Source organism: Scyliorhinus torazame, chromosome 10 (assembly GCF_047496885.1).
Source record: "Scyliorhinus torazame isolate Kashiwa2021f chromosome 10, sScyTor2.1, whole genome shotgun sequence".
Taxonomy (NCBI): Eukaryota; Metazoa; Chordata; class Chondrichthyes; order Carcharhiniformes; family Scyliorhinidae; genus Scyliorhinus; species Scyliorhinus torazame.
Genome location: NC_092716.1, coordinates 254,023,165 through 254,047,108, shown reverse-complemented (window position 1 = coordinate 254,047,108; position 23,944 = coordinate 254,023,165). Strand labels below are relative to the sequence as shown.

General features: G+C 48.1%; 1 protein-coding gene across 5 annotated transcripts in view; it reads left to right on the top strand.

Moving 5' to 3' along the window:
* The window catches only part of LOC140384726 (protein kinase C-binding protein NELL1-like), a 1,091,429-nt gene that overhangs the window by 1,054,921 nt on the left and 12,564 nt on the right, over positions 1–23,944 (top strand). For all 5 annotated transcript variants that reach the window (XM_072466691.1, XM_072466689.1, XM_072466693.1 and 2 more), the window contains one exon: positions 21,902–22,095. In XM_072466691.1, coding sequence (XP_072322792.1) covers positions 21,902–22,095 — 194 coding nt within the window. The remainder of the gene's footprint in view (positions 1–21,901; positions 22,096–23,944) is intronic.

Here is a 23,944-nt window from a genome sequence, read left to right as displayed (position 1 = left end):
GTCCCTTTTTTGAACAGGGGCACGACATTCGCCACTCTCCAATCCCCTGGTACCACCCCTGTTGACAGTGAGGACGAAAAGATCATTGCCAACGGCTCTGCAATTTCATCTCTTGCTTCCCATAGAATCCTTGGATATATCCCATCAGGCCCGGGGGACTTGTCTATCCTCAAGTTTTTCAAAATGCCCAACACATCTTCTTCCTAACAAGTATTTCCTCAAGCTTACCAGTCAGTTTCACACTGTCCTCTCCAACAATATGGCCCCTCTCATTTGTAAATACAGAAGAAAAGTACTCGTTCAAGACCTCTCCTATCTCTTCAGACTCAATACACAATCTCCCGCTACTGTCCTTGATCGGATCTACCCTTGCTCCACTCATTCTCATATTTCTCACATATGTGTAAAAGGCCTTGGGGTTTTCCTTGATCCTACCCGCCAAAGATTTTTCATGCCCTCTCTTAGCTCTCCTAATCCCTTTCTTCAGTTCCCTCCTGGCCATCTTGTATCCCTCCATCGCCCTGTCTGAACCTTGTTTCCTCAGCCTTACGTAAGTCTCCTTTTCCCTTTTAACAAGACATTCAACCTCTCTTGTCAACCATGGTTCCCTCACTCGACCATCTCTTCCCTGCCTGACAGGGACATACATATCAAGGACTCGTCGTACCTGTTCCTTGAACAAGTTCCACATTTCACTTGTGTCCTTCCCTGACAGCCTATGTTCCCAACTTATGCACTTCAATTCTTGTCTGACAACATCGTATTGACCCTTCCCCCAATTGTAAACCTTGCCCTGTTGCACGCACCTATCCCTCTCCATTACTAAAGTGAAAGTCACAGAATTGTGGTCACGATTTCCAAAATGCTCCCCCACTAACAAATCTATCACTTGTCCTGGTTCATTACCAAATACTAAATCCAATATTGCCCCTCCTCTGGTCGGACAATCTACATACTGGGCGAGATTCTCCACTCCCGCGCCGGTTGGGAGAATCGCATGTGCCGTCAAAATTTCCCGGGACGCTGGTCCGACGCCCTCCCGCGATTCTCCCAAGCGGCGGGAACGGCCCCGTCGAGCCCGGCGTCGTCCACACCTGGCCGCTGCCGTTGTGAACGGTGCGTGAACGCTGGGGGGTCGGCCTGCGGGGGGGCGAGGGGGGATCCTGCACCGGGGGGTACCTCAAATGTGGGGTGGCCCGCGATCGGTGCCCACCGATCGTTGGGCCGTCCTCTCTGAAGGAGGACCTCCTTCCTTCCGCGGCCCCGCAAGATCCGTCCGCCATCTTCTTGCAGGGTGGACTTAGAGAGGACGGCAACCACGCATGTGCGGGTTGGCGCCGGCCAACCCGCACATTGTCAGGGCCTGAATCGGTCTGGATCGGGGCCTCGACGGCGTTCACGACGGCGTGGCCACTTCGGCGCGGGAGTGGAGAATCCCGCCCATGGTGTTAGAAATGCTTCCTGGACACACTGCACAAACACCACCCCATCCAAAATATTTGATCGAAAGAGTTTCCACTCAATGTTTGGGAAGTTAAAGTCACCCATGACTACTACCCTGTGACTTCTGCACCTTTCCAAATCTGTTTCCCAATCTGTTCCTCCACATCTCTGTTACTATTGGGGGGACTACAGAAAACCCCTCACAAGGTGACTGCTCCTTTCCTATTTCTGACTTCAACCCATACTACCTCAGTAGGCTGATACTCCTCGAACTGCCTTTCTGCAGCTGTTATACTATCTCTAATTAACAATGCCATCCCCACACCTCTTTTACCACCCTCCCTAATCTTATTGAAACATCTATAACCAGGGACCTCCAACAACCATTTCTGCCCCTCTTCTATCCAAGTTTTCGTGATGGCCACCACATCGTAGTCCCAAGTACCGATCCATGCCTTAAGTTCACCCACCTTATTCCTGATGCTTCTTGCGTTGAAGTATACACACTTCAACCCATCTCCGTGCCTGCAAGTGCTCTCCTTTGTCAGTGTTCCCTTCCCCACTGCCTCATTACACACTTTGGCGTCCTGAATATCGGCTACCTTAGTTGCTGGACTACAAATCCGGTTCCCATTCCCCTGCCAAATTAGTTTAAACCCTCCCGAAGAGTACTAGAAAACCTCCCTCCCAGGATATTGGTGCCCCTCTGGTTCAGATGCAACCCGTCTTGCTTGTAAAGGTCCCACCTTCCCCAGAATGCACTCCAATTACCCAAATACCTGAAGCCCTCCCTCCTACACCATTCCTGCAGCCACGTGTTCAGCTGCACTCTCTCCCTATTCCTAGCCTCGCTATCACGTGGCACCGGCAACAAACCAGAGATGACAACTCTGTCTGTCCTGGCTTTTAACTTCCAGCCTAACTCCCTAAACTCGTTTATTACCTCCACACCCCTTTTCCTACCTACGTCGTTGGTACCAATGTGCACCACGACTTCTGGCTGCTCCCCCTCCCCCTTAAGGATCCTGAAGACACGATCCGAGACATCCCTGGCCCTGGCACCCGGGAGGCAACATACCTTCCGGGAGTCTCGCTCGCGACCACAGAATCTCCTATCTACTCCCCTAACCATTGAATCTCCAACAACTATTGCTTTTCTATTCTCCCCCCGTCCCTTCTGAGCCCCAGAGCCAGACTCAGTGCCAGAGACCTGGCCGCTAGGGCCCTCCCCCGGTAGCTCATCCACCCCAACAGCATCCAAAACGGTATACTTGTTTTGAAGGGTAACGGCCGCGAGGGATCCCTGCACTGTCTGCCTGTTTGTTTTTTTCCCCCTGACTGTAACCCAGCTATTCTTGTCCTGTACCTTGGGTGTGGTTACCTCCCTGTAACTCTTCTCTATCATCCCCTCTGCCTCCCGGATGATCCGAAGTTCATCCAGCTTCAGCTCCAGTTCCCTAACACGGTCTTTGAGGAGCTGGAGTTGGGTGCACTTCCCGCAGATATAGTCAGCGGGGACACTGGTGGTATCCCTCACCACCCACATCCTACAGGAGGAGCATGCAACTGGCCTAGCCTCCATCCCCTCTTACCTTACAGAATATAGCTGCCCTGTGGACCAACTGGACCTCCGCCCTCTGACTTTGCTCCCAGTCAGCTGCACTCTCTGTAAACTCCTGGCTCTCTTCTCACTCTTTGCGGAAATGTAGGAAACCAAATGAAAGGAGCACCTTATTCCCTCCTCACCTAACTCCCTCAGTCACCAAACTCTCACTATAGCACTCAAATGCACCAAATTCAGCACTCCCTCAGTCACCAAACTCTCACTATGGCACTCAAATGCACCAAATTCAGCACTCCCTCAGTCACCAAACTCTCACTATAGCACTCAAATGCACCAAATTCAGCACTCCCTCAGTCACCAAACTCTCACTATAGCGCTTCAATGCACCAAATTCAGCACTCCCTCAGTCACCAAACTCTCACTAAAGCACTCAAATGCAACAAATTCAGCACTCAGTGCAAACAAAGTCTGCACTGTAGGGGATCACTTTTATACTGTGAATCTAGCCTCTGAAAACTGGCCTAATCCAATTAACTAATTAACAACCTCCAGCTGCAAGTGCCTACAAGTAGAAGCTTTGTTTAAAGCTGATTGAAAATTCACCTTCTTCTCAACGAAACAGCAACTTTTAAGTTAATTAACTAAATAAAAGAAAGACTAGACTTTAGATAAAAATGAAGCCTTATACTCCCTCAGTCACCAAACTCTCACTATAGCACTCAAATGCACCAAATTCAGCACTCAGTGCAAACTAGTGATATATACTGTGAATCTCGCCTCTGAAAACTGGCCTAATCCAATTAACCATCATCATGGCTGATCATCCAACTCAATAGCCTAATCCCGCTTTCCTCCCATATCCTTTGATCCCTTTTATAATCTTTATTGTCACAAGTAGGCTTACATTAACACTGCAATGAAGTTACTGTGAAAATACCCTAGTCGCCACACTCTGGCACCTGTTCGGGTACACTGAGGGAGAGTTCAGAATGTCCAATGCACCTAACAGCGCGTCTTTCGGGGCTTGTGGGAGGAAACGTCATACATCAGTCCTGCCATCCCAGGAATCAGTAAACCTTCTCTGCACTCCCTCTACAGCAAATACATCCTTCCTCAGATAAGGAGACCAAAACTGCACACAATTTCCAGGTGTGTCTCGCCAAGGCCCTGAATAATTGCAGCAAGACATCCCTGCTCTCGCACTCGAATCCACTCCCTATAGAGGCCAAATACCATTTGCCTTCTTTGCCGCCTGCTGTACCTGCATGCTTACCTTCAACAGCTGGTGTACGAGGACGCCCAGGTCTTGTTGCACCTTCTCCTCTCCTAATTTATGACCATTCAGATAATAATTGGCCTTCCCATTTTTGCCAATACCATTTTGCCTATTAATACTGATCACCTTCAGTTCCTTACTCTCACTAAACGCTGTGTTCCCCATGGGAAGGTGGTGGTGCAGTGTTATTGTCACTGGACTAATAAAGCAGAGACCCCGAGTAATGCTCTGGGGAGCCAGGTTAACATCCTGCCACTGCAGACCATGAAATTTGAATTCAGTAAAAATCTGAAACTTAAAAAAAGTCTAATGATGATCATGAAACTATCCTCGATTGTTTTCACTAATTTCCTTTAGGGAAGGAAATCTGCTGTCCTTACCTGGTCTGGTCTAGATGTGACCCACAGAAATGTGGTTGACTTTTAACTGCATCCTCAATGGGGGCAATTAGGGATGGGAAATAAATACTGTCCCTGCCTGCAATGCCCATGTCCCTTGAATGAAAAGGAAAGATTTTCTGGGGTGACAGTGCCAGGTTGGCACTGCCAGGGTCTGAGTCCAAGTCGAGGGGGGTGGGGTTCCCGGGGGCCTACCCAAAATTGAAGGAGGGGGCTGTTTTGTTATGTACTTTGGGATAACACAGGCTGCAACTCGATGCAGCTTTGACCAAAGGATACTCCAGACTTTGAAGTAAGTTCAATGTGATTTATTGAATCATTAGCGCAGTTCTCCAGGAGTTCGACTCTCCTGCTAATCTTGTTATAGTAACTCAGTCTAACGAACCAGTCTGCTCTAAGCCACGTGCTGGGTGTGATGCTTCTGATCTGCCCCTGTCCTACTCTCTAAGTGTCGCCTGTGGAAAGAGACAGAGCATGTGTGCCCTGTCCTGATATATGGGTTGTGTAATGCCCCCTTGTGGTAGTGCCATCTCTGGGTGTCTTGACTGCCCATTGGTCGTGTCCTATTCTATGTGTTCATTAGCTGTATGTCTGCATGTCATGACGTCTCTGATGCTCCCTCTAGTGTTAACTTAGTCGTAGTGTATTTACATTAACCCCTTGTGTTTTTACAGTGATGCATATCACCACAGGGGCCTGAAAGGGGGGAAAAATTGAAAGATCGGGGCTGCGAGGAAGTTTTCCTGCTGGCGAGCTCTGTTCGAAGTTTGGCTGCGATGGGGTGAACCCCCGAGGCCAAAAGAAAGAGCAAAGTAGCAGAATGTTTCTCAGCGCTGTAGCCACCATTCAGTAGACTTTAATTTCAGTCTGCTGAGTCGGGCCACAGAAACTTTTACAGTCAGTATCTATGATCCCCACAAGCTTACTCATGTATTCTATTTTCCCCTTCTTAATTAACAGCTTGGTCCTCCTTTGCTGAATTCTAAACTGCTCCTAATCCTCAGACCTGTTGGTTTTCTTGGGCAATTTGTACGCTTAGTCCTTGGATCTAATCCTATCTCCAATTTCCCCAGTGAGCCATGGTTTGGCCACCTTTCCCGCTTCACCTTTGCATCATAACCATTGAGTTTGCAACGAATTAGTGGATAGGGTTAATTGACAAAATGGATAATAGCCAGTATGAAAACAATTGTCACATCACAGTAATTCGGCATTGATTGTTTCTGATTATGAATTTATGGGATCAGTACGTGAGACTGACATTGATTCATGAGATTCATTTGGAATTGACACCACATGCAACCAACATGTTAACAGCCTTAGATTGCTGGTTAGCATTGTTTTACAGAAGTTATATGGTTTTCTCTTTGCGAACTAGCATGGACAGACTGGTTTCTCTGCCTTTCTCTGGATTCATTCGCGGTTCTGCCTAGTGGGCAGCACGGTAGCACAGTGGTTAGCACTGTTGCTTCACAGGTCAGGGGTCCCAGGTTCGCTTCCCGGCTTGGGTCACTGTATGTGCGGAGTCTGCACGTTCTCCCCGTGCCTGCGTGGGTTTCCTCCGGGTGCTCCAGTTTCCTCCCACAGTTCAAAGATGCGCAGGTTAGCTGGATTGGCCATGCGAAATTGCCACTTTGTGTCCAAAAAGATTAGGTGGGATTACCGGGTTACGGGGATAGAATGGAGGCGTTGGCTTAAGTAGGGTGCTCTTTCCAAGGGCTCGTGCAGAATCGATGGGCCGAATGGCCTCCTTCTACACTGTAACCTCTAGGATTCTGTGAGATGAGAAGTCGGTGGGCCTCTGGTGCTACTCTCCCTCCTAGATCTCTGCTCCTTCCCTACTTGTCGCTGTAGTTGATCTTAGAGAACCATGTATATCTAAATGGACATAATTATATTTGTTTGGTTCTGTATAATCTTACCTCCTGCATTCTTTTCCTTTTTCGGTCAGAGATGCACTTAATAATTTTACAAACACCCTTCTACATACATTAGACAAAAGCTCCAATACTACAATAAGAACTACAGTAATAGAACAACTAAGCATTGAAAACTGAGGACCTAAGACTTCAGTGTCAAAATGGCCATTTTATATCTTTAATTTCCTAGAAATGTCCTCAATTTGGCAGACAGATCTTAATGGTATGTGATAAGACTGTTCAGTCCTTTTCGTGACAATCACCTCACAGAGCCATGTTGGCCCCACACAGTGAGTGTTAAATCAATCAAGCTCTGACAGTAAATCATGCTCAGTCTCATTTATTCCCTTGCTTCTCAGGTCAGGCAAAGGTCCCACACAAGCAGGGCATACTTATGCATCCTTTAACAAGCCATCTCTGGGCCTGTAGTCTCAAAGGCTGCTCTTCTGACTCACAAAAGCAATGCTTTGATTGTGTAAGCCTTTGTGGTTTAATTAGTATTAACTTATCCTTTCCCAACAAATAGTTTAATTATTGACTCCATTTTATGCTCATATTTAAGGAAATTCTTCCAGCCTTTTGATAGCATAAGACTAGGTCTCTTCACCACTCTGGCAGAGAACTGGAATACTGCGTACTCACCTCAGACCTTGCACAGTCAAACTCTGATTCTTGCTCGAGGGAACAACATTGGACTATTTTGCCGGGAGTCGGAGTCCCCCTTCAAAATACTGTTCAATGAGAAGACACAGGAAGAAAAATCATTTTTATTTGGCAGCCGGGCTTGTTGCCTTCAGAGAGAAATTGATGAGAGTGAATTAAGCTTTAAGGAATTGTAGCTGTCATTGCCAATGAGGTTTTGTACAGGCTACATCAACAGAATATAATGGCTATTTAAACCCAGATGAATTGAAATGAAAAACTAAAGTCCCATCACCATGTTGTAATTTGGAGCAAGTTTTCCAGAGCGGCCCATGTTTTCTGGCATTGCCAACATTTTCTCTTGGAATGACTATCCCATTATGTCTTGTTGTTGAAGTGCTGTCAAATGCAGACATATAATCAAAAGAAGAATGCAAGAGACGAGGAGCTTGCATTTCAAGCAGTTCCTCGGCGCAGAAGTGCATTGTTTACTCGTGACATACTTAAAGCTACAGCATTGTTTTTTTTGTTAGTTTACACGGGCTGAGTCACAAAATTCCATTAAAATCTAATCGAAACAACCTTAAAGGTGACAGCTCTGAAATAACCAAGATCTGTTCACGTCTTGAAGAAAACAGGTTTTATTGATGTGTAATATTAACACCCCGTGCGCAGCGCAAACATTTATCTCCAGTGGAGCAACAGCAAGGTCACACTGACATTATTTTCACTGCCTTGTGTGGGCTTTTCTCCATACAGTTGTCCAAAGCAGGAGTTACGGTTGACTCTGAGACATGTAATGTTGTGCAGGGTAACCACACACTACAGATCGGAATGGAGGCTGGAATCATCCATTCTGGAGTCCACATTCGGTGGCGGGAAATGGAAGGGAGTGTGCTTGCCGCTGGGCGGGGTGGTTAACAACAGCAATCTTGCGTTGCTCCACTCTTGGCTTGGCATCCACAGCAACTAGCCGAATTCTGTGGCGCGGGTTAGGCAGGAAGTTACCGTCCGCCATTTCCTCATGGGGTCCAAGGTCTGGGTGTCATGTTTAAAGGGCAATTCATTCACTCCCTGCCAGGAGCTTCAGTCTGCCTGTCCTTCAATACTATTATCAATGGGAATGTCCCAGTGCAGACTGATATACCTTCAATTCACCAAGAGGCCGAGAGAGAGCGAGTGAACATAAGGCTTTATTAGTCATGAACTTGCCTAGCCAGAGTCGGTTGTGCAGATGAGTACCACCCACAGGTGGCCGGGTGATATATGGCCCTGGTGAGGGCGGAGCCCACCAGGGTTACAGTACAGTACCTGGAAGCAGCTCGTATCACCACTTCCAGGTCATAGGTTACATTAGGTGGATACAATGGTTACAGTGTCAAGCATTATGGTGAATACATTCACCACACAGACAAGGTTCAGCAAAGCCTCCTAGAGATTCTGCTCCAGACCATCCAGGAAAGACGGAAGGTATTGTTTTCCAGGGCTGGCAGTGGGAGAACGTCCTGTATGACGACCACAGACTAGACGGCGGTCGCAGTGGTGGTTAATGACACCCTGCTTGTTAATCACTCACTGGGGAGGGCTCAGCAGCTGTCATAGGCACGCATGCTCCTGAGCTACTCATACAACCATTGGGAAGACAATCGATCCTTCTGCCTTTTTGCTGGACAAGGGTGACCACAATAAGTGGAATTGGTCCAGGACAATCGGCGATCGTCTAAATATTAGAGTCCTTGCCCCGAATGCCTCTGTGTCCCAAGTCCAGCAGAATGCACAGTTGCTGTCGGATATGCGGTTGGCTTGCACTCCATCACTCGAGACACGGGTGTGGTGCTGCAGTGGATAGACGAGAGGGGGAAAGGACATCTCAACACTCCACCAAGTGACCCTTCTCCTCAGGAAGTGAGGCACATGCCGCTGGGCATTCACAGGGAAAAACACCAGTCAGGCACCTTGTGGGATTCATCCCAGGACAGTCCAAGGTTGCCTTTCCACCTCGCCTTTGCCACTGACCCCATTGGCTCCAGCAGGTCAGGGTGAGGAGGGTGCACTTGCAGCTGAGCAGGAGACCCTTAGCAGGCCGGGCGAGTCTCTAGGCTTGGAGGCACCAGAGGATGTCCGCCAAAGTAATCACAGTCAGTAGGACGTAGCAATTAGTAGGCTGCCTTCACCCTAGTGGAGGATGTTGGGACAGCGCCTAGCTGTTATCACAGTTTGCAAAGAAAGATTGAGATGTTTTGAAGGCACACAGGTGGAACAGGTTTACAATCATTGTATGTTGCTTTGGCACTTGTAAATATATATTCGCTTGCACTGTTTAACCATAAGACATAGGAGCAGAATTTGGCCATTTAACACATTGAGCTAGCTCTGCCAATAAGATCATGGCTCATCTGATATAATCCTCAACCCCACTTTCCCGCTTCATCCCATAATGCTCGATTCCCTTACTGATGAAGACATTGTCTCCCTCAATCTTGAACATACTTAACCACCCAGCCTCTACAGCTCCCCGCAGTAAGGAATTCCACAGATTCACTATCCTCTGAGAGAGGAAATACTTCCTCATCTCTGTCTTAAATGGGGGACTCCTTATTTTGAGATTATGCCCTCTGGTCCTAGACTTTCACACAAAGGGAAACATCCTCTCAGCACCGACCCTGTCAAGCCCCCGGATAATCCGCTAAGTCTCACTAAGGTCACCTCTCATTCTTCTTCTTTTTTTTTTTATAAATATTTTATTGAAAATTTTTGGTCAACCAACACAGTACATTGTGCATCCTTTACACAATATTATAACAACACAAATAACAATGACCTATTTTATAAACAAAAAATGAATAAATAATAAATAACAAAAATGAAAACTAACCCTAATTGGCAACTGCCTTGTCACAAGTAACACTCTCCAAAAATATAATTTAACAGTCCAATATATAATTATCTGTCGCAACGACCTATACATATTATACAGTATATATTAACAACCCTGAAAGTCCTTCTGGTTCCTCCCCCCCCCCCCCCCCCCCCCGATCCTGGGCTGCTGCTGCTGCCTTCTTTTTTCCATTCCATCTATCTTTCTGCAAGGTATTCGACGAACGGTTGCCACCGCCTGGTGAACCCTTGAGCCGACCCCCTTAGAACGAACTTAATCCGCTCTAGCTTTATAAACCCTGCCACGTCATTTATCCAGGTCTCCACCCCCGGGGGCTTGGCTTCTTTCCACATTCCTGCGCCGGGCTACTAGGGTGCAAAGGCCAAAACATCGGCCTCTCTCGCCTCCTGCACTCCCGGCTCTTGTGCAGCCCCAAATATAGCCAAACCCCAGCTTGGTTCAACCCGGACCCCCACTACTTTTGAAAGCACCTTTGTCACCCCCATCCAAAACCCCTGTAGTGCCGGGCATGACCAAAACATATGGGTATGATTCGCTGGGCTTCTCGAGCACCTCGCACACCTATCCACCACCCCAAAAAATTTACTGAGCCGTGCTCCAGTCATATGCGCCCTGTGTAATACCTTAAACTGAATCAGGCTTAGCCTGGCACACGAGGACGACGAGTTTACCCTGCTTAGGGCATCTGCCCACAGCCCCTCCTCGATCTCCTCCCCCAGCTCTTCTTCCCATTTCCCTTTTAGTTCATCTACCATAGTCTCCCCTTCGTCCCTCATTTCCCTATATATATCTGACACCTTACCATCCCCCACCCATGTCTTTGAGATCACTCTGTCCTGCACCTCTTGTGTCAGGAGCTGCGGGAATTCCCTCACCTGTTGCCTCGCAAAAGCCCTCAGTTGCATATACCTGAATGCATTCCCTTGGGGCAACCCATATTTCTCGGTCAGCGCTCCAAGACTCGCGAACTTCCCATCCACAAACAGATCTTTCAGTTGCGTTATTCCTGCTCTTTGCCACATTCCATATCCCCCATCCATTCCCCCCGGAACAAACCTATGGTTGTTTCTTATCGGGGACCCCCCCAAGGCTCCAGTCTTTCCCCTATGCCGTCTCCACTGTCCCCAAATCTTCAGTGTAGCCACCACCACCGGGCTTGTGGTGTAGTTCCTCGGTGAGAACGGCAATGGGGCTGTCACCATAGCCTGTAGGTGATGGTGGCTACAGGACGCCCTCTCTAATCTCTTCCACGCCGCTCCCTCCTCCTCTCCCATCCACTTACTCACCATTGAAATATTAGCGGCCCAATAATACACACTTAGGCTCGGTAGTGCCAGCCCCCCCCTATCCCTGCTACGCTGTATGAATCCCTTCCTCACTCTCGGGGTCTTCCCGGCCCACACAAAACCCATGATGCTCATTTCAATCCTTTAAAAAAAAGCCTTCGTGATCACCACCGGGAGGCACTGAAACACAAAGAGGAATCTCGGGAGGACCACCATCTTAACCGCCTGCACCCTCCCTGCCAGTGACAGGGATACCATATCCCATCTCTTGAAATCCTCCTCCATTTGTTCCACCAACCGCGTTAAATTTAACCTATGCAATGTGCCCCAATTCTTGGCTATCTGGATCCCCAGGTAATGAAAGTCCCTTGTTACCTTCCTCAACGGTAGGTCCTCTATTTCTCTACTCTGCTCCCCTGGATGCACCACAAACAACTCACTTTTCCCCATGTTCAATTTATACCCTGAAAAATCCCCAAACTCCCCAAGTATCCGCATTATTTCTGGCATCCCCTCCGCCGGGTCTGCCACGTATAGTAGCAAATCGTCCGCATACAAAGATACCCGGTGTTCTTCTCCTCCTCTAAGTACTCCCCTCCACTTCTTGGAACCCCTCAACACTATCGCCAGGGGCTCAATCGCCAGTGCAAACAATAATGGGGACAGAGGGCATCCCTGCCTTGTCCCTCTATGGAGCCGAAAATATGCAGATCCCCGTCCATTCGTGACCACGCTCGCCATCGGGGCCCTATACAACAGCTGCACCCATCTAACATACCCCTCTCCAAAACCAAATCTCCTCAACACCTCCCACAAATAATCCCACTCCACTCTATCAAGTGCTTTCTCGGCATCCATCGCCACTACTATCTCCGTTTCCCCCTCTGGTGGGGGCATCATCATTACCCCTAACAGCCTCCGTATATTCGTGTTCAGCTGTCTCCCCTTCACAAACCCAGTTTGGTCCTCGTGGACCACCCCCGGGACACATTCCTCTATTCTCATTGCCATTACCTTGGCCAGGATCTTGGCATCTACATTTAGAAGGGAAATAGGTCTATAGGACCCGCATTGTAGCGGGTCCTTTTCCTTCTTTAAGAGAAGCGATATCGTTGCTTCAGACATAGTCGGGGGCAGTTGTCCCCTTTCCTTTGCCTCATTAAAGGTCCTCGTCAATACCGGGGCGAGCAAGTCCACATATTTTCTATAGAATTCGACTGGGAATCCATCCGGTCCCGGGGCCTTTCCCGCCTGCATGCTCCTAATTCCTTTCACCACTTCTTCTACCTCGATCTGTGCTCCCAGTCCCACCCTTTCCTGCTCTTCCACCTTGGGAAATTCCAGCCGATCCAAGAAGCCCATCATTCTCTCCCTCCCATCCGGGGGTTGAGCTTCACATAATTTTGTATAAAATGTCTTGAACACTCCATTCACTCTCTCCGCTCCCCGCTCCATCTCTCCTTCCTCATCCCTCACTCCCCCTATTTCCCTCGCTGCTCCCCTTTTCCTCAATTGGTGTGCCAGCAACCTGCTCGCCTTTTCCCCATATTCGTACTGTACCCTGTGCCTTCCTCCATTGTGCCTCTGCAGTGCCCGTAGTCAGCAAGTCAAATTCTACATGTAGCCTTTGCCTTTCCCTGTACAGTCCCTCCTCCGGTGCTTCCGCATATTGTCTGTCCACCCTCAAAAGTTCTTGCAGCAACCGCTCCCGTTCCTTACTCTCCTGCTTCCCTTTATGTGCCCTTATTGATATCAGCTCCCCTCTAACCACCGCCCTCAACGCCTCCCAGACCACTCCCACCTGGACCTCCCCATTATTGAGTTCCAAATACTTTTCAATGCACCCCCTCACCCTTAGACACACCCCCTCATCTGCCATTAGTCCCATGTCCATTCTCCATGGTGGGCGCCCTCCTGTTTCCTCCCCTATCTCCAAGTCTACCCAGTGTGGAGCGAGATCCGAAATGGCTATAGCCGTATACTCCGTTCCCCTCACCTTCGGGATCAACGCCCTTCCCAGCACAAAAAAGTCTATTCGCGAGTAGACTTTATGGACATAGGAGAAAAACGAGAACTCCTTACTCCTAGGTCTGCTCAATCTCCACGGGTCTACACCTCCCATCTGCTCCATAAAATCTTTAAGTACCTTGGCTGCTGCCGGCCTCCTTCCAGTCCTGGACTTCGACCTATCCAGCCCTGGTTCCAACACCGTATTAAAATCTCCCCCCATTATCAGCTTTCCCATCTCTAGGTCCGGAATGCATCCTAGCATCCGGCTCATAAAATTGGCATCATCCCAGTTCGGGGCATATACGTTTACCAAAACCACCGTCTCCCCCTGTAGTTTGCTACTCACCATCACGTATCTGCCCCCGTTATCCGCCACTATAGTCTTTGCCTCGAACATTACCCGCTTCCCCACTAATATAGCCACCCCCCTGTTTTTCGCATCTAGCCCCGAATGGAACACCTGCCCCACCCATCCTTTGCGTAGCCTAACCTGGTCTATCAGTTTCAGGTGCGTTTCCTGTAACATAACCACATCTGCCTTAAGTTTCTTAAGGTGTGCGAGTACCCGTGCCCTCTTTATCGGCCCGTTCAGCCCTCTCACGTTCCACGTGATCAGCCGGGTTGGGGGGCTTCCTACCCACCCCCCTTGTCGATTAGCCATCCCCTTTTTCCAGCTCCTCACCCGGTTCCCACGCAGCTGTATCTCCCCCAGGCGGTGCCCCCCCGCCCATCCCCTCCCATACCAGCTCCCCCCTCTCCCCAGCAGCAGCAACCCAGTAATTCCCCCCCCACCCACCCCGCTAGATCCCCTGCTAGCGTAATTACTCCCCCCATGTTGCTCCCAGAAGTCAGCAAACTCTGGCCGACCTCGGCTTCCCCCCGTGACCGCGGCTCGAACCGTGCGACGCCCCTTCCTTCCTGCTTCTCTATTCCCGCCATGATTATCATAGCGCGGGAACCAAGCCCGCGCTTCTCCCTTGGCCCCGCCCCCAATGGCCAACGCCCCATCTCCTCCACCTCCCCTCCTCCCCCCATCACCACCTGTGGAAGAGAGAAAAGTTACCACATCGCAGGAATAGTACATAAAACTCCTCTTTCCCCCCTTTTTAACCCCCCTCTTCGCCCCCCACATTCGCCCCACCACTTTGTTCAAACGTTCTTTTTAATAACCCGCTCATTCCAGTTTTTCTTCCACAATAAAAGTCCACGCTTCATCCGCCGTCTCAAAGTAGTGGTGCCTCCCTTGATATGTGACCCACAGTCTTGCTGGTTGCAGCATTCCAAATTTTATCTTCTTTTTATGAAGCACCGCCTTGGCCCGATTAAAGCTTGCCCTCCTTCTCGCCACCTCCGCACTCCAGTCTTGATAAACGCGGATCACCGCGTTCTCCCATTTACTGCTCCGAGTTTTCTTTGCCCATCTAAGGACCATTTCTCTATCCTTAAAACGGAGGAATCTCACCACTATGGCTCTGGGAATTTCTCCTGCTCTCGGTCCTTGCGCCATCACTCGGTATGCTCCCTCCACCTCCAACGGACCCGCCGGGGCCTCCGCTCCCATTAACGAGTGCAGCATCATGCTCACATATGCCCCGACGCCCGCTTCCTCCGCACCTTCAGGAAGACCAAGAATCCTCAGGTTGTTCCTCCTTGCGTTGTTCTCCAGTGCCTCCAACCTTTCCACACATCGTTTCTGATGTGCCTCATGAGTCTCCGTCTTCACCACCAGGCCCTGTATGTCGTCCTCATTCTCGGCTGCCTTTGCCTTCACGACCCGAAGCTCCCGCTCCTGGGTCTTTTGTTCCTCCTTTAGCCCTTCGATCGCCTGTAGTATCGGGGCCAACAGCTCTTTCTTCATTTCCTTTTTGAGCTCTTCCACACAGCATTTCAAGAACTCTTGTTGTTCAGGGCCCCATGTTAAACTGCCACCTTCCGACGCCATCTTGGTTTTTGCTTGCCTTCCTTGCCGCTGTTCTAAAGGATCCACTGCAATCCGGCCACTTTCTCCTCCTTTTTTCATCCGTATCCAGGGGGGATTCCCTTCTGGTTTACCGCACAGTGGTTTTAGACGTCAAAATTGCCGTTGGGGCTCCTATCAAGAGCCCAAAAGTCCGTTTCACCGGGAGCTGCCGAAACGTGCGACTCAGCTGGTCATCGCCGCACCCGGAAGTCCACCTCTCATTCTTCTAAACTCCAATGAGTACAGACCCAACCTATTCAGCCTCTCCTCATAAGAAAATCCCTCCACACCCGGGAACAGCCTCCCCGAACAGGCGCAGGAATGTGGTGACTAGGGGCTTTTCACAGTAACTTCATTTGAAGCCTACTTGTGACAATAAGCGATTTTCATGAATTTCAACAACTGAGTGAACCTTCTCTGGACTGCCTCCAATGCTGGTATATCTTTCCTCAGATAAGGGGACCAAAACTGTTCACAGTATTCCAAGCGCGGTATAACTGGTGCTTTGTATAGTATTAGTAGTACTTCACTACAGCTTCCGATCCAAGATAATTTTTTGCTATTGTACTTATTCCAGCTCGTACTAACAAAGCTACCCCATCACTCTTTCCTTCCTGACCTGACGCAAAATCATATACAACGAAGTATTTAGTTCCCAGGTTTGATCTCTTTGTAACCATGTCTCTGTGATGGCTATAAGATGAAACCCATTAACTTATTCATAGCGCTAATTCATTTATTTGATGCTGAATGCTATGTGCATTTATATAAAGAACATTAATTTTGCCTCTTTACTATTTTTTTCCCTTTTTGACCCTCCAAGCCTGTGCCAATTATGATGCCCTAACTTTTTAAAAAAACCTTCTGCCCTTACTCGGTCCATATCCCTCTATTTCCTCCCTATTCATGTATCCATCCAGATGCCTCTTAAATGTTGCTAATGTGCCTGCTTCCACCACATCCTCTGGCAGCGCGTTCCAGGCACCCACCACTCTCTGCGTGAAAAGCATACCACAAGCAGAATTTGCGTTCATTTGTAACAATAATATTAGTCTTCATAATTTTCACAAGTGGGCTTAAGGTTAACACTGCAATGACATTACTGTGAAAAGCCCCTAGTCTCCACATTCCGGCGCCTGTTCAGGTACACAGAGGGCGAATTCAGGATGGTCAATTCACCTAACAGCACGTCTTTTGGGATTTGTGGAAGGAAACCGGAGCACCCGGAGGAAACCCACGCAGACACAGGGAGAACGTGCAGACTCCGCACAGACAGTGACCCAAGCTGGGAATCGAACCCGGGACCCTCTGCTGTGAAGCAAAGGTGCTAATCACTGTGCTAGCATGCTGCCCTAGAACAAATTTATTTTTTTGCACTTCAGAGAAACTGGCCCAATTGATTGATTGATTGATATTTATTGTCACATGTACCGAAGTACAGTGAAAAGTATTTTTCTGCGGCCAAGGGAATGTACACAGTACGTTCATCATAGACAAAAGAATAATCGACAGAGTACATTGACAAATGGTACGGCAACTAATAGTGATTGGTTACAGTGCGGAACAAGGGCCAAACAAGAGCAGCATAGGGCGTCGTGAATAGTCTTCATGCAGGGAACAGATCAGTCCGAGGGAGAGTCGTTGAGGAGTCTAAATGCTGTGGGGGAAGATGTTCCTATGTCTGGATGTGCAAGTCTTCAGACTTCTGTATCTTCTGCCTGATGGAAGGGTCTGGAAGAGGGCAAAGCGTGGGTGGGTGGGGTCTCTGACAATGCTGTCTGCCTTCCTGTGGCAGCGGGAGATGTAGACCAGGACCAGAACCGTAGAACAGGTGTAGAACAACCAGAAGAACGGGACTAAGAGAGCTAGCACAGACGTGTTGGGCAATTGAGCATCTTTCTGTGATCTGCGATTGCAAGATGGGATTAATTTTTGAACACTCTTGGCCCAGAGAAGATAGTCAGCAGGCCATTTTAAACCATGTTTGAGGCATACTGTGAAGCGACCACAAAAATAAATTGTTCAAATAGGATACGAGCTATTGCAGACAGTACCTCCCTATTTTTTAAACTGCTGTATAATATATTTTTCCGTAACAGCCTCCCCGAACAGGCGCCAGAATGTGGCGACTAGGTGCTTTTCACAGTAACTTCATTTGAAGCCTACTTGTGACAATAAGCGATTTTCATTTCATTTCATTTTCATTTTTATTGTCTTGTTTATTACAAAATTGTATCCTTTGTGTTAGTTGGACAGATGTCTTTGCACTGTAGAATCCTCCCTAAATGCTGCAGCCTAGTTTCACTCTGGAAGCAGAAGATATTCTTAAAGATGGAAAGAAAAGTCCCTCCAAGCTGCTTCCTCTTCCTGATGAAGGAGCTACGCTCCGAAACCTCGTGATTCCAAATAAACCTTTTGGAATTTAACCTGGTATTGTAAGAATTCTTACTGTTCCCACCCTATTCCAACAAAGGCATCGCCACATCATCCTCTTCCTGTGGCAGAGTTTTGCATGACATGTTTGATGAAACTGTTACATATCTGACTGCTCAGTGCAAAGAACGATCAATATTTGCATTCAGATATGTACCGCCTGAATGGTTCTCTCACGTTTTGACCCAAGGTCCATGAAGCGATACCACATAAAACTGACGAAGGGTGCCCCACTGATGAAAGTTTTTTACTGAAAGAGTACCTTATTCCCCTCAGAAGCAACAACAAGCTCATCCAATCCCATGTGTTTAGGCTATTTAATAATGGAGTGGAATCATTTGATGGAAATTTTCACTTATGTCCATGTTGCAGCCTCCATGATATACAGAAACACAATTGTATGCGTTGTGTAGATCAATAAGAAAGAATAAGGCAGCAATTTCACTTTAATGTGCTCAGTGTTTATTTCCGCACAGCATGTTTAATAAGTGTTGCCTGAGTACCTGCCCATATTGTCAAGCTTCTACCCTAAAGTTTTGGAGCTAAGCGTCAGAGGTGAACATTGATTTTGCTGCACCTACAGCATAACGTCTGCTCCTACAAGCAACCCAGCCCGTCTTCGTTCTAACACCAGCTCACTTGCACCCAATTAAGACTGGCCAGTTCCTGGATGTTATCTCCTGTTACAGTGGGGGTTTACTCGCTGTACCTGTGCTGAGAATGGCTTGCAGAACCCAGAACAATTAAGATTGATGGTTGAAACATCAAATTGATTATTCCGATATACTCGATGGTCCTAAATGCGCAGCTTGCTGTTTCCATGTATTCCAGCCCCTTACACGACGAGGTTCATACTGGGTGAATCTACATTTAGATTGTATTTTAAGAGCTGACTTATAGAAGATGTTAATTATTTGAAAGCTGAAGAATTAAATTATGTCTGTGAAATAGTGTGTCATACCTGTTCTGGCCAGTGCTTGACAAGACATTAATTAATTGATTTAGTTTGCAATTGATTATAATTTGTCCATGACTCATTGATTATAATGTGTTAATTAACACAGCCAGAGGATAAATTAATGGGATCGTCTTATCCTTGCAACACAGGGAAACAGAGAACACACACACACGGGACATGATGTGTGAGGAAAACTGAATGTTTCCAATGTCAGCAATCCAAGACATCCATTGTCAAAGTCAGTTTCACAATGTTAATAAAAGAAGAGACCTTGTTGCTCATGAGAACAGTGTGAACCAGGTTAATAGACTCGAACAGGTTGATATTAAGAAGAAGGATATGCTGGAAATTTTGAAAAGCATCAGGATAGATAAGCCCCCGGGGCCTGACGGGATATACCCAAGGTTACGACGGGAAACGAGGGAGGAGATTGCTGCGCCGTTGGCGATGATCTTTGAGTCCTAACTCTCTACTGGAGTAGGACCGGATGATTGGAGGGAGACGAATGTTCCCCTGTTCAAGAAAGGGAATAGGGAAAATCCCTGGAAATTACTGACCCATCAGTCTTACGTCTGTGGTGAGCAAAATATTGGAAAGGATTCTGAGAGATAGGATTTATGATTATTTAGAAAAACATAGTTTGATTAAAGATAGTCAGCGTGGCTTTGTGAGGGGCAGGTCATGCATCACAAACCTCATTGAATTCTTTGAAGATGTGACGAGACACATTGATGAAGGTCGGGCAGTGGATGTGGTGTATATTGATATCAGTAAGGCATTTGATAAGGTTCCCCATGGTAGGCTCATTCAGAAAGTTATGGGGCATGGGATACAGTGAAATTTAGCTGTCTAGATAGAATTGGCTGACCAAAAGAAGACAGCGAGTGGTAGTTGATGGAAAGTATTCCGCCTGGAGGTCGGTGACCAGTGGGTCCTGCAGGGATCTGTTCTGGGACCTCTGCTCTTTGGGGTTTTTATAAATGACTTGGATGAGGAAGTGGATGGGTGGGTTAGTAAGTTTGCCGATGATACGAAGGTTGGGGGAGTCGTAGATAGTGTTGAGGGCTGTTGCAGGTTACAACAGGACATTGACAGGATGCAGAGCTAGGAACAAAGAACAAAGAAAAGTACAGTAAGAAGTCTTGCAACACCAGGTTAAAGTCCAACAGGTTAGTTTCAAACACTAGCTTTCGGAGCACTGCTCCTTCCTCAGGTGCTCACTGCTCAGGTGAATGATTCACCTGAGGAAGGAGCAGTGCTCCGAAAGCTAGTGTTTGAAACAAACCTGTTGGACTTTAACCTGGTGTTGTAAGACTTCTTACTGTGCTCACCCCAGTCCAACACCGGCATCTCCACATCAAAGAAAAGTACAGCACAGGAACAGGCCCTTCGGCCCTCCAAGCCTGCGCCGACCATGCTGCCCGTCTATACTAAAATCTTCTACACTTCCGGGGTCCGTATCCCTCTATTCCCATCCTATTCATGTATTTATCAAGATGCCCCTTAAACATCACTATCGTCCCTGCTTCCACCACCTCCTCCGGCAGCGAGTTCCAGGCACCCACTACCCTCTGTGTAAAAAACTTGCTCGTACATCTACTCTAAACCTCGCCCCTCGCACCTTAAACCTATGTCCCCTAGTAATTGACCCCTCTACCCTGGGAAAAAGTCTCTGACTATCCACTCTGTCTATGGCCCTCATAAGTTTGTAGACCTCTATCAGGTCGCCCCTCAACCTCCTTCGTTCCAGTGAGAACAAACTGAGTTTCTTCAACCTCTCAGCTGGACTGAGAAGTGGCAGATGGAGTTCAACTTTGATAAATGTGAAGTGATTCATTTTGGAAGGTCGAATTTAAATGCTGAATACAAGGTTAAAGGCAGGATTCTTGGAAGTGTGGAGGAAGAGAGGGATCTTGGAGTCCACGTACTTAGATCCCTCAAAGTTGCCACCCAGGTTGATAGGGTTGTTAAGAAGGCGTATGGTGTGTTGGCTTTTATTAACAGGGGGATTGAGTTTAAGAGCCACGAGGTTTTGCTGCAGCTTTATAAAACCCTGGTTAGACCACACTTGGAGTATTGTGTTCAGTTCTGGTCACCCCATTATAGGAAGGATGTGGATGCTTTGGAGAGGGTACAGAGGAGATTTACCAGGATGCTGCCTGGACTGGAGGGCATGTCTTATGAAGAAAGATTGAGGGAGCTTGGACTTTTCTCACTGGAGCGAAGAAGGAAGAGAGGTGACTTGCTAGAGGTGTACAAGGTGATGAGAGGCATGGATAGAGTGGATAGCCAGAGACTTTTCCCCAGGGTGAAAATGGCTGTCACGAGGGTCATAATTTGAAGGTGATTGGAGGAACGTATAGGGGAGATGTCAGAGGTAGGTTCTTTACACAGAGAGTGGTGGTTGTGTGGAACGCACTGCCAGCAGAGGGGGTGGAGTCAGAGTCATTCGGGACATTTAAGCGACTCTTAGACAGGCACATGGACAGCAGTAAATTGAAGGGGTGGAGGTTAGGTTGACCTTAGATTTGGATAAATGGTCGGCACAACATCGTGGGCCGAAGGGCCTGTACTGTGCTGGACTGTTCTCTGTTCTTCTATGTTCTACAAAAGCAGATAACGCTTAAAATATCAGTAGGTTTGGCAGCATCTGCGAGTTGAGGTCCCACATCCAAATTTACTCCTCTCCAGTCCGAAGGACAGTTTTATTGGGTTCAAAATATAGGACGGGATTTTTCTGCCGTTCCCGCCACCGGAATCATCCGTTCCTGCCAATGGCAGTCCCCCCCTTCCCCCCCACCGCAGGTCACCCGGAGGCAGAGGGTGGGAACAACGGGAAACCCCGTTGACAGCGGCGGAGTTGGAAGACCCATCCTGCCTTTAACCATTGCCGCACCATGGCGGTTTGGGGCGGAAAATCCAGCCCATCAATTCTCCTGCGGTTTTCTACCACAGAGGCTGCCAGACCTGTTGAGTTTTTCCGGTGCTTTTCGTTCACAATATCAGATCTCAAGGCTCCGCGATTCTTTGCTTTTGTGTCAGTTTTAAAGCATTACCTTTTGCAAGACCGTAGTGCGAGGCAACTTTGAAATCCCATTTCTGATTGGTCACAGATATCGATGAGTGTGGCACAGAAACACATAGTTGCTGGAATGACTCAGTCTGTGTCAACCTGGAAGGCGGGTTTGACTGCCGATGTCCCGTTGGTGAACACTGCACTGGAGACTGCCCCCACGATGAAGGGTTGAAGTTCAATAGACAGGTCTGGACCTTGAGAGACGATCGGTGTTCTGTCTGCTCCTGTCAGGTGAGTATGCCCAATCTGATGCTCAGTGTCACTATATTTCACTTTAATCGAGGAAGCTCCAAGCTCATTGTCCACTTGGATCACTGCATAATTTGAGCGACCATTTTGTACGATGATTGACACTGCACCTCAGTTCTGCCTATTGTTCAAAATAAACTCTGATCTATCTTTATATTTTTTTTAATTGGAGGGCCCGTGAGGTAACTTTTACTGTGGCAGAATCAAATGACCTCTAATTCCAGCCCGGATCAACCCTGCAGATCAGGGGGGTGCAATTGGAACAGAACGGTAGCATTGTGGATAGCACAATTGCTTCACAGCTCCAGGGTCCCAGGTTCGATTCCGGCTTGGGTCACTGTCTGTGCGGAGTCTGCACGTCCTCCCCGTGTGTGCGTGGGTTTCCTCCGGGTGCTCCGGTTTCCTCCCACAGTCCAAAGATGTGCTGGTTAGGTGGATTGGCCATGCTAAATTGCCCTTAGTGTCCAATATTGCCCTTAGTGTTGGGTGGGGTTACTGGGTTATGGGGATAGGGTGGCGGTGTTGACCTTGGGTAGGGTGCTCTTTCCAAGAGCCGGTGCAGACTCGATGGGCCGAATGGCCTCCTTCTGCACTGTAAATTCTATGATAATCTATGAGAACCAATGGGATTGCAACCCATTTTTAAATTTCCTGATGTTTTCTGAGATTCGAGTTTTTTATTCGTTTATGGGATGTGGCCGTCGCTAGCTGCGGCAGCATTTATTGCCCGTCCCTGAGGGAATTGAAGAGTCAATCACATTGCTGTGTAAGATGTCTTACACCAGGTTAAAGTCCGACAGGTTTATTTGGAATCACTGGTATCCTCGACTCACCTGAGGAAGGTGCTGCACTCCAAAAGCTAGTGATTCCAAACAAAACCTGTTGGACTTTAACCTGGTGTTGTTAGACTTCTTACTGTGCCCACCCCAGTCCAACGCTGGCATCTCCACAGTATGGCCCACGTAGGCCAGACCAGGTAAGGCCAACAGATTTCTTTCTCCAAACGACATTAGTGAACCAGTTGGGTTTTTACGACAAAGGTTTCCTGGTCACCTTTTCGACTTTCAATTCCAGGTTTGTATTGAATTTAAATTTCACCGTCGCCTATGGTGGGATTCCAACCCGGGTCCCCGGAGAATTTTACTGGGCCTCTGGATTACTAGTTCAGTGATAATACCACTACGCCGCTGCCTCCCCGAGAACTTCTCCGGGATTGTTTGCCTTGAGAAAATATTCCTTTGGGAACACCATTGGGATTTACATATCGAGAAGACTCACTTTTTTCATTGGGCCCTTCCACCACAAACCCAATCTTTTCACCATCGGAGTGGCCTGGTGATGTCCTGCATTTCAGGATGGAATTTCAGGATGGTTGCTGGTGAACCAAACGGCACAATGCACCCTCCCCTATTTGTCCAAATGACCCATTCCCATAATTGAGTTGGGAATCTCGGCCTGTTTGCTTGATAAGACTGAGGGTCCACTGCATGTTCCACTGGCATTCCCAGTAGGAATTGCATCTTACAGCCTCAGCACCTAAGATGGCAACACCACAGAGTTATCTCTGGAAATTCTAACGAATGCACATTATCGTTGGAGTCTCTTTGTATTTGGTTTTCTCTTCATGTGGGGTTTGCCCGTTCTCCCTGTGTCTGCGTTGGTTTTCCTCCGGGTGCTCCGGTTTCCTCCCACAGTCCAAAGAAGTGCAGGATGGCTGGATTAGCCATGATCAATGTACAGATTTACGAGGATGGGGTGTGGGAGTGGAGCGAGGCAGGGTGCGCTTTCAGAGGGTCGGTGGGCCAAAAGGCCTCCTTCTGCACTGTCGGGA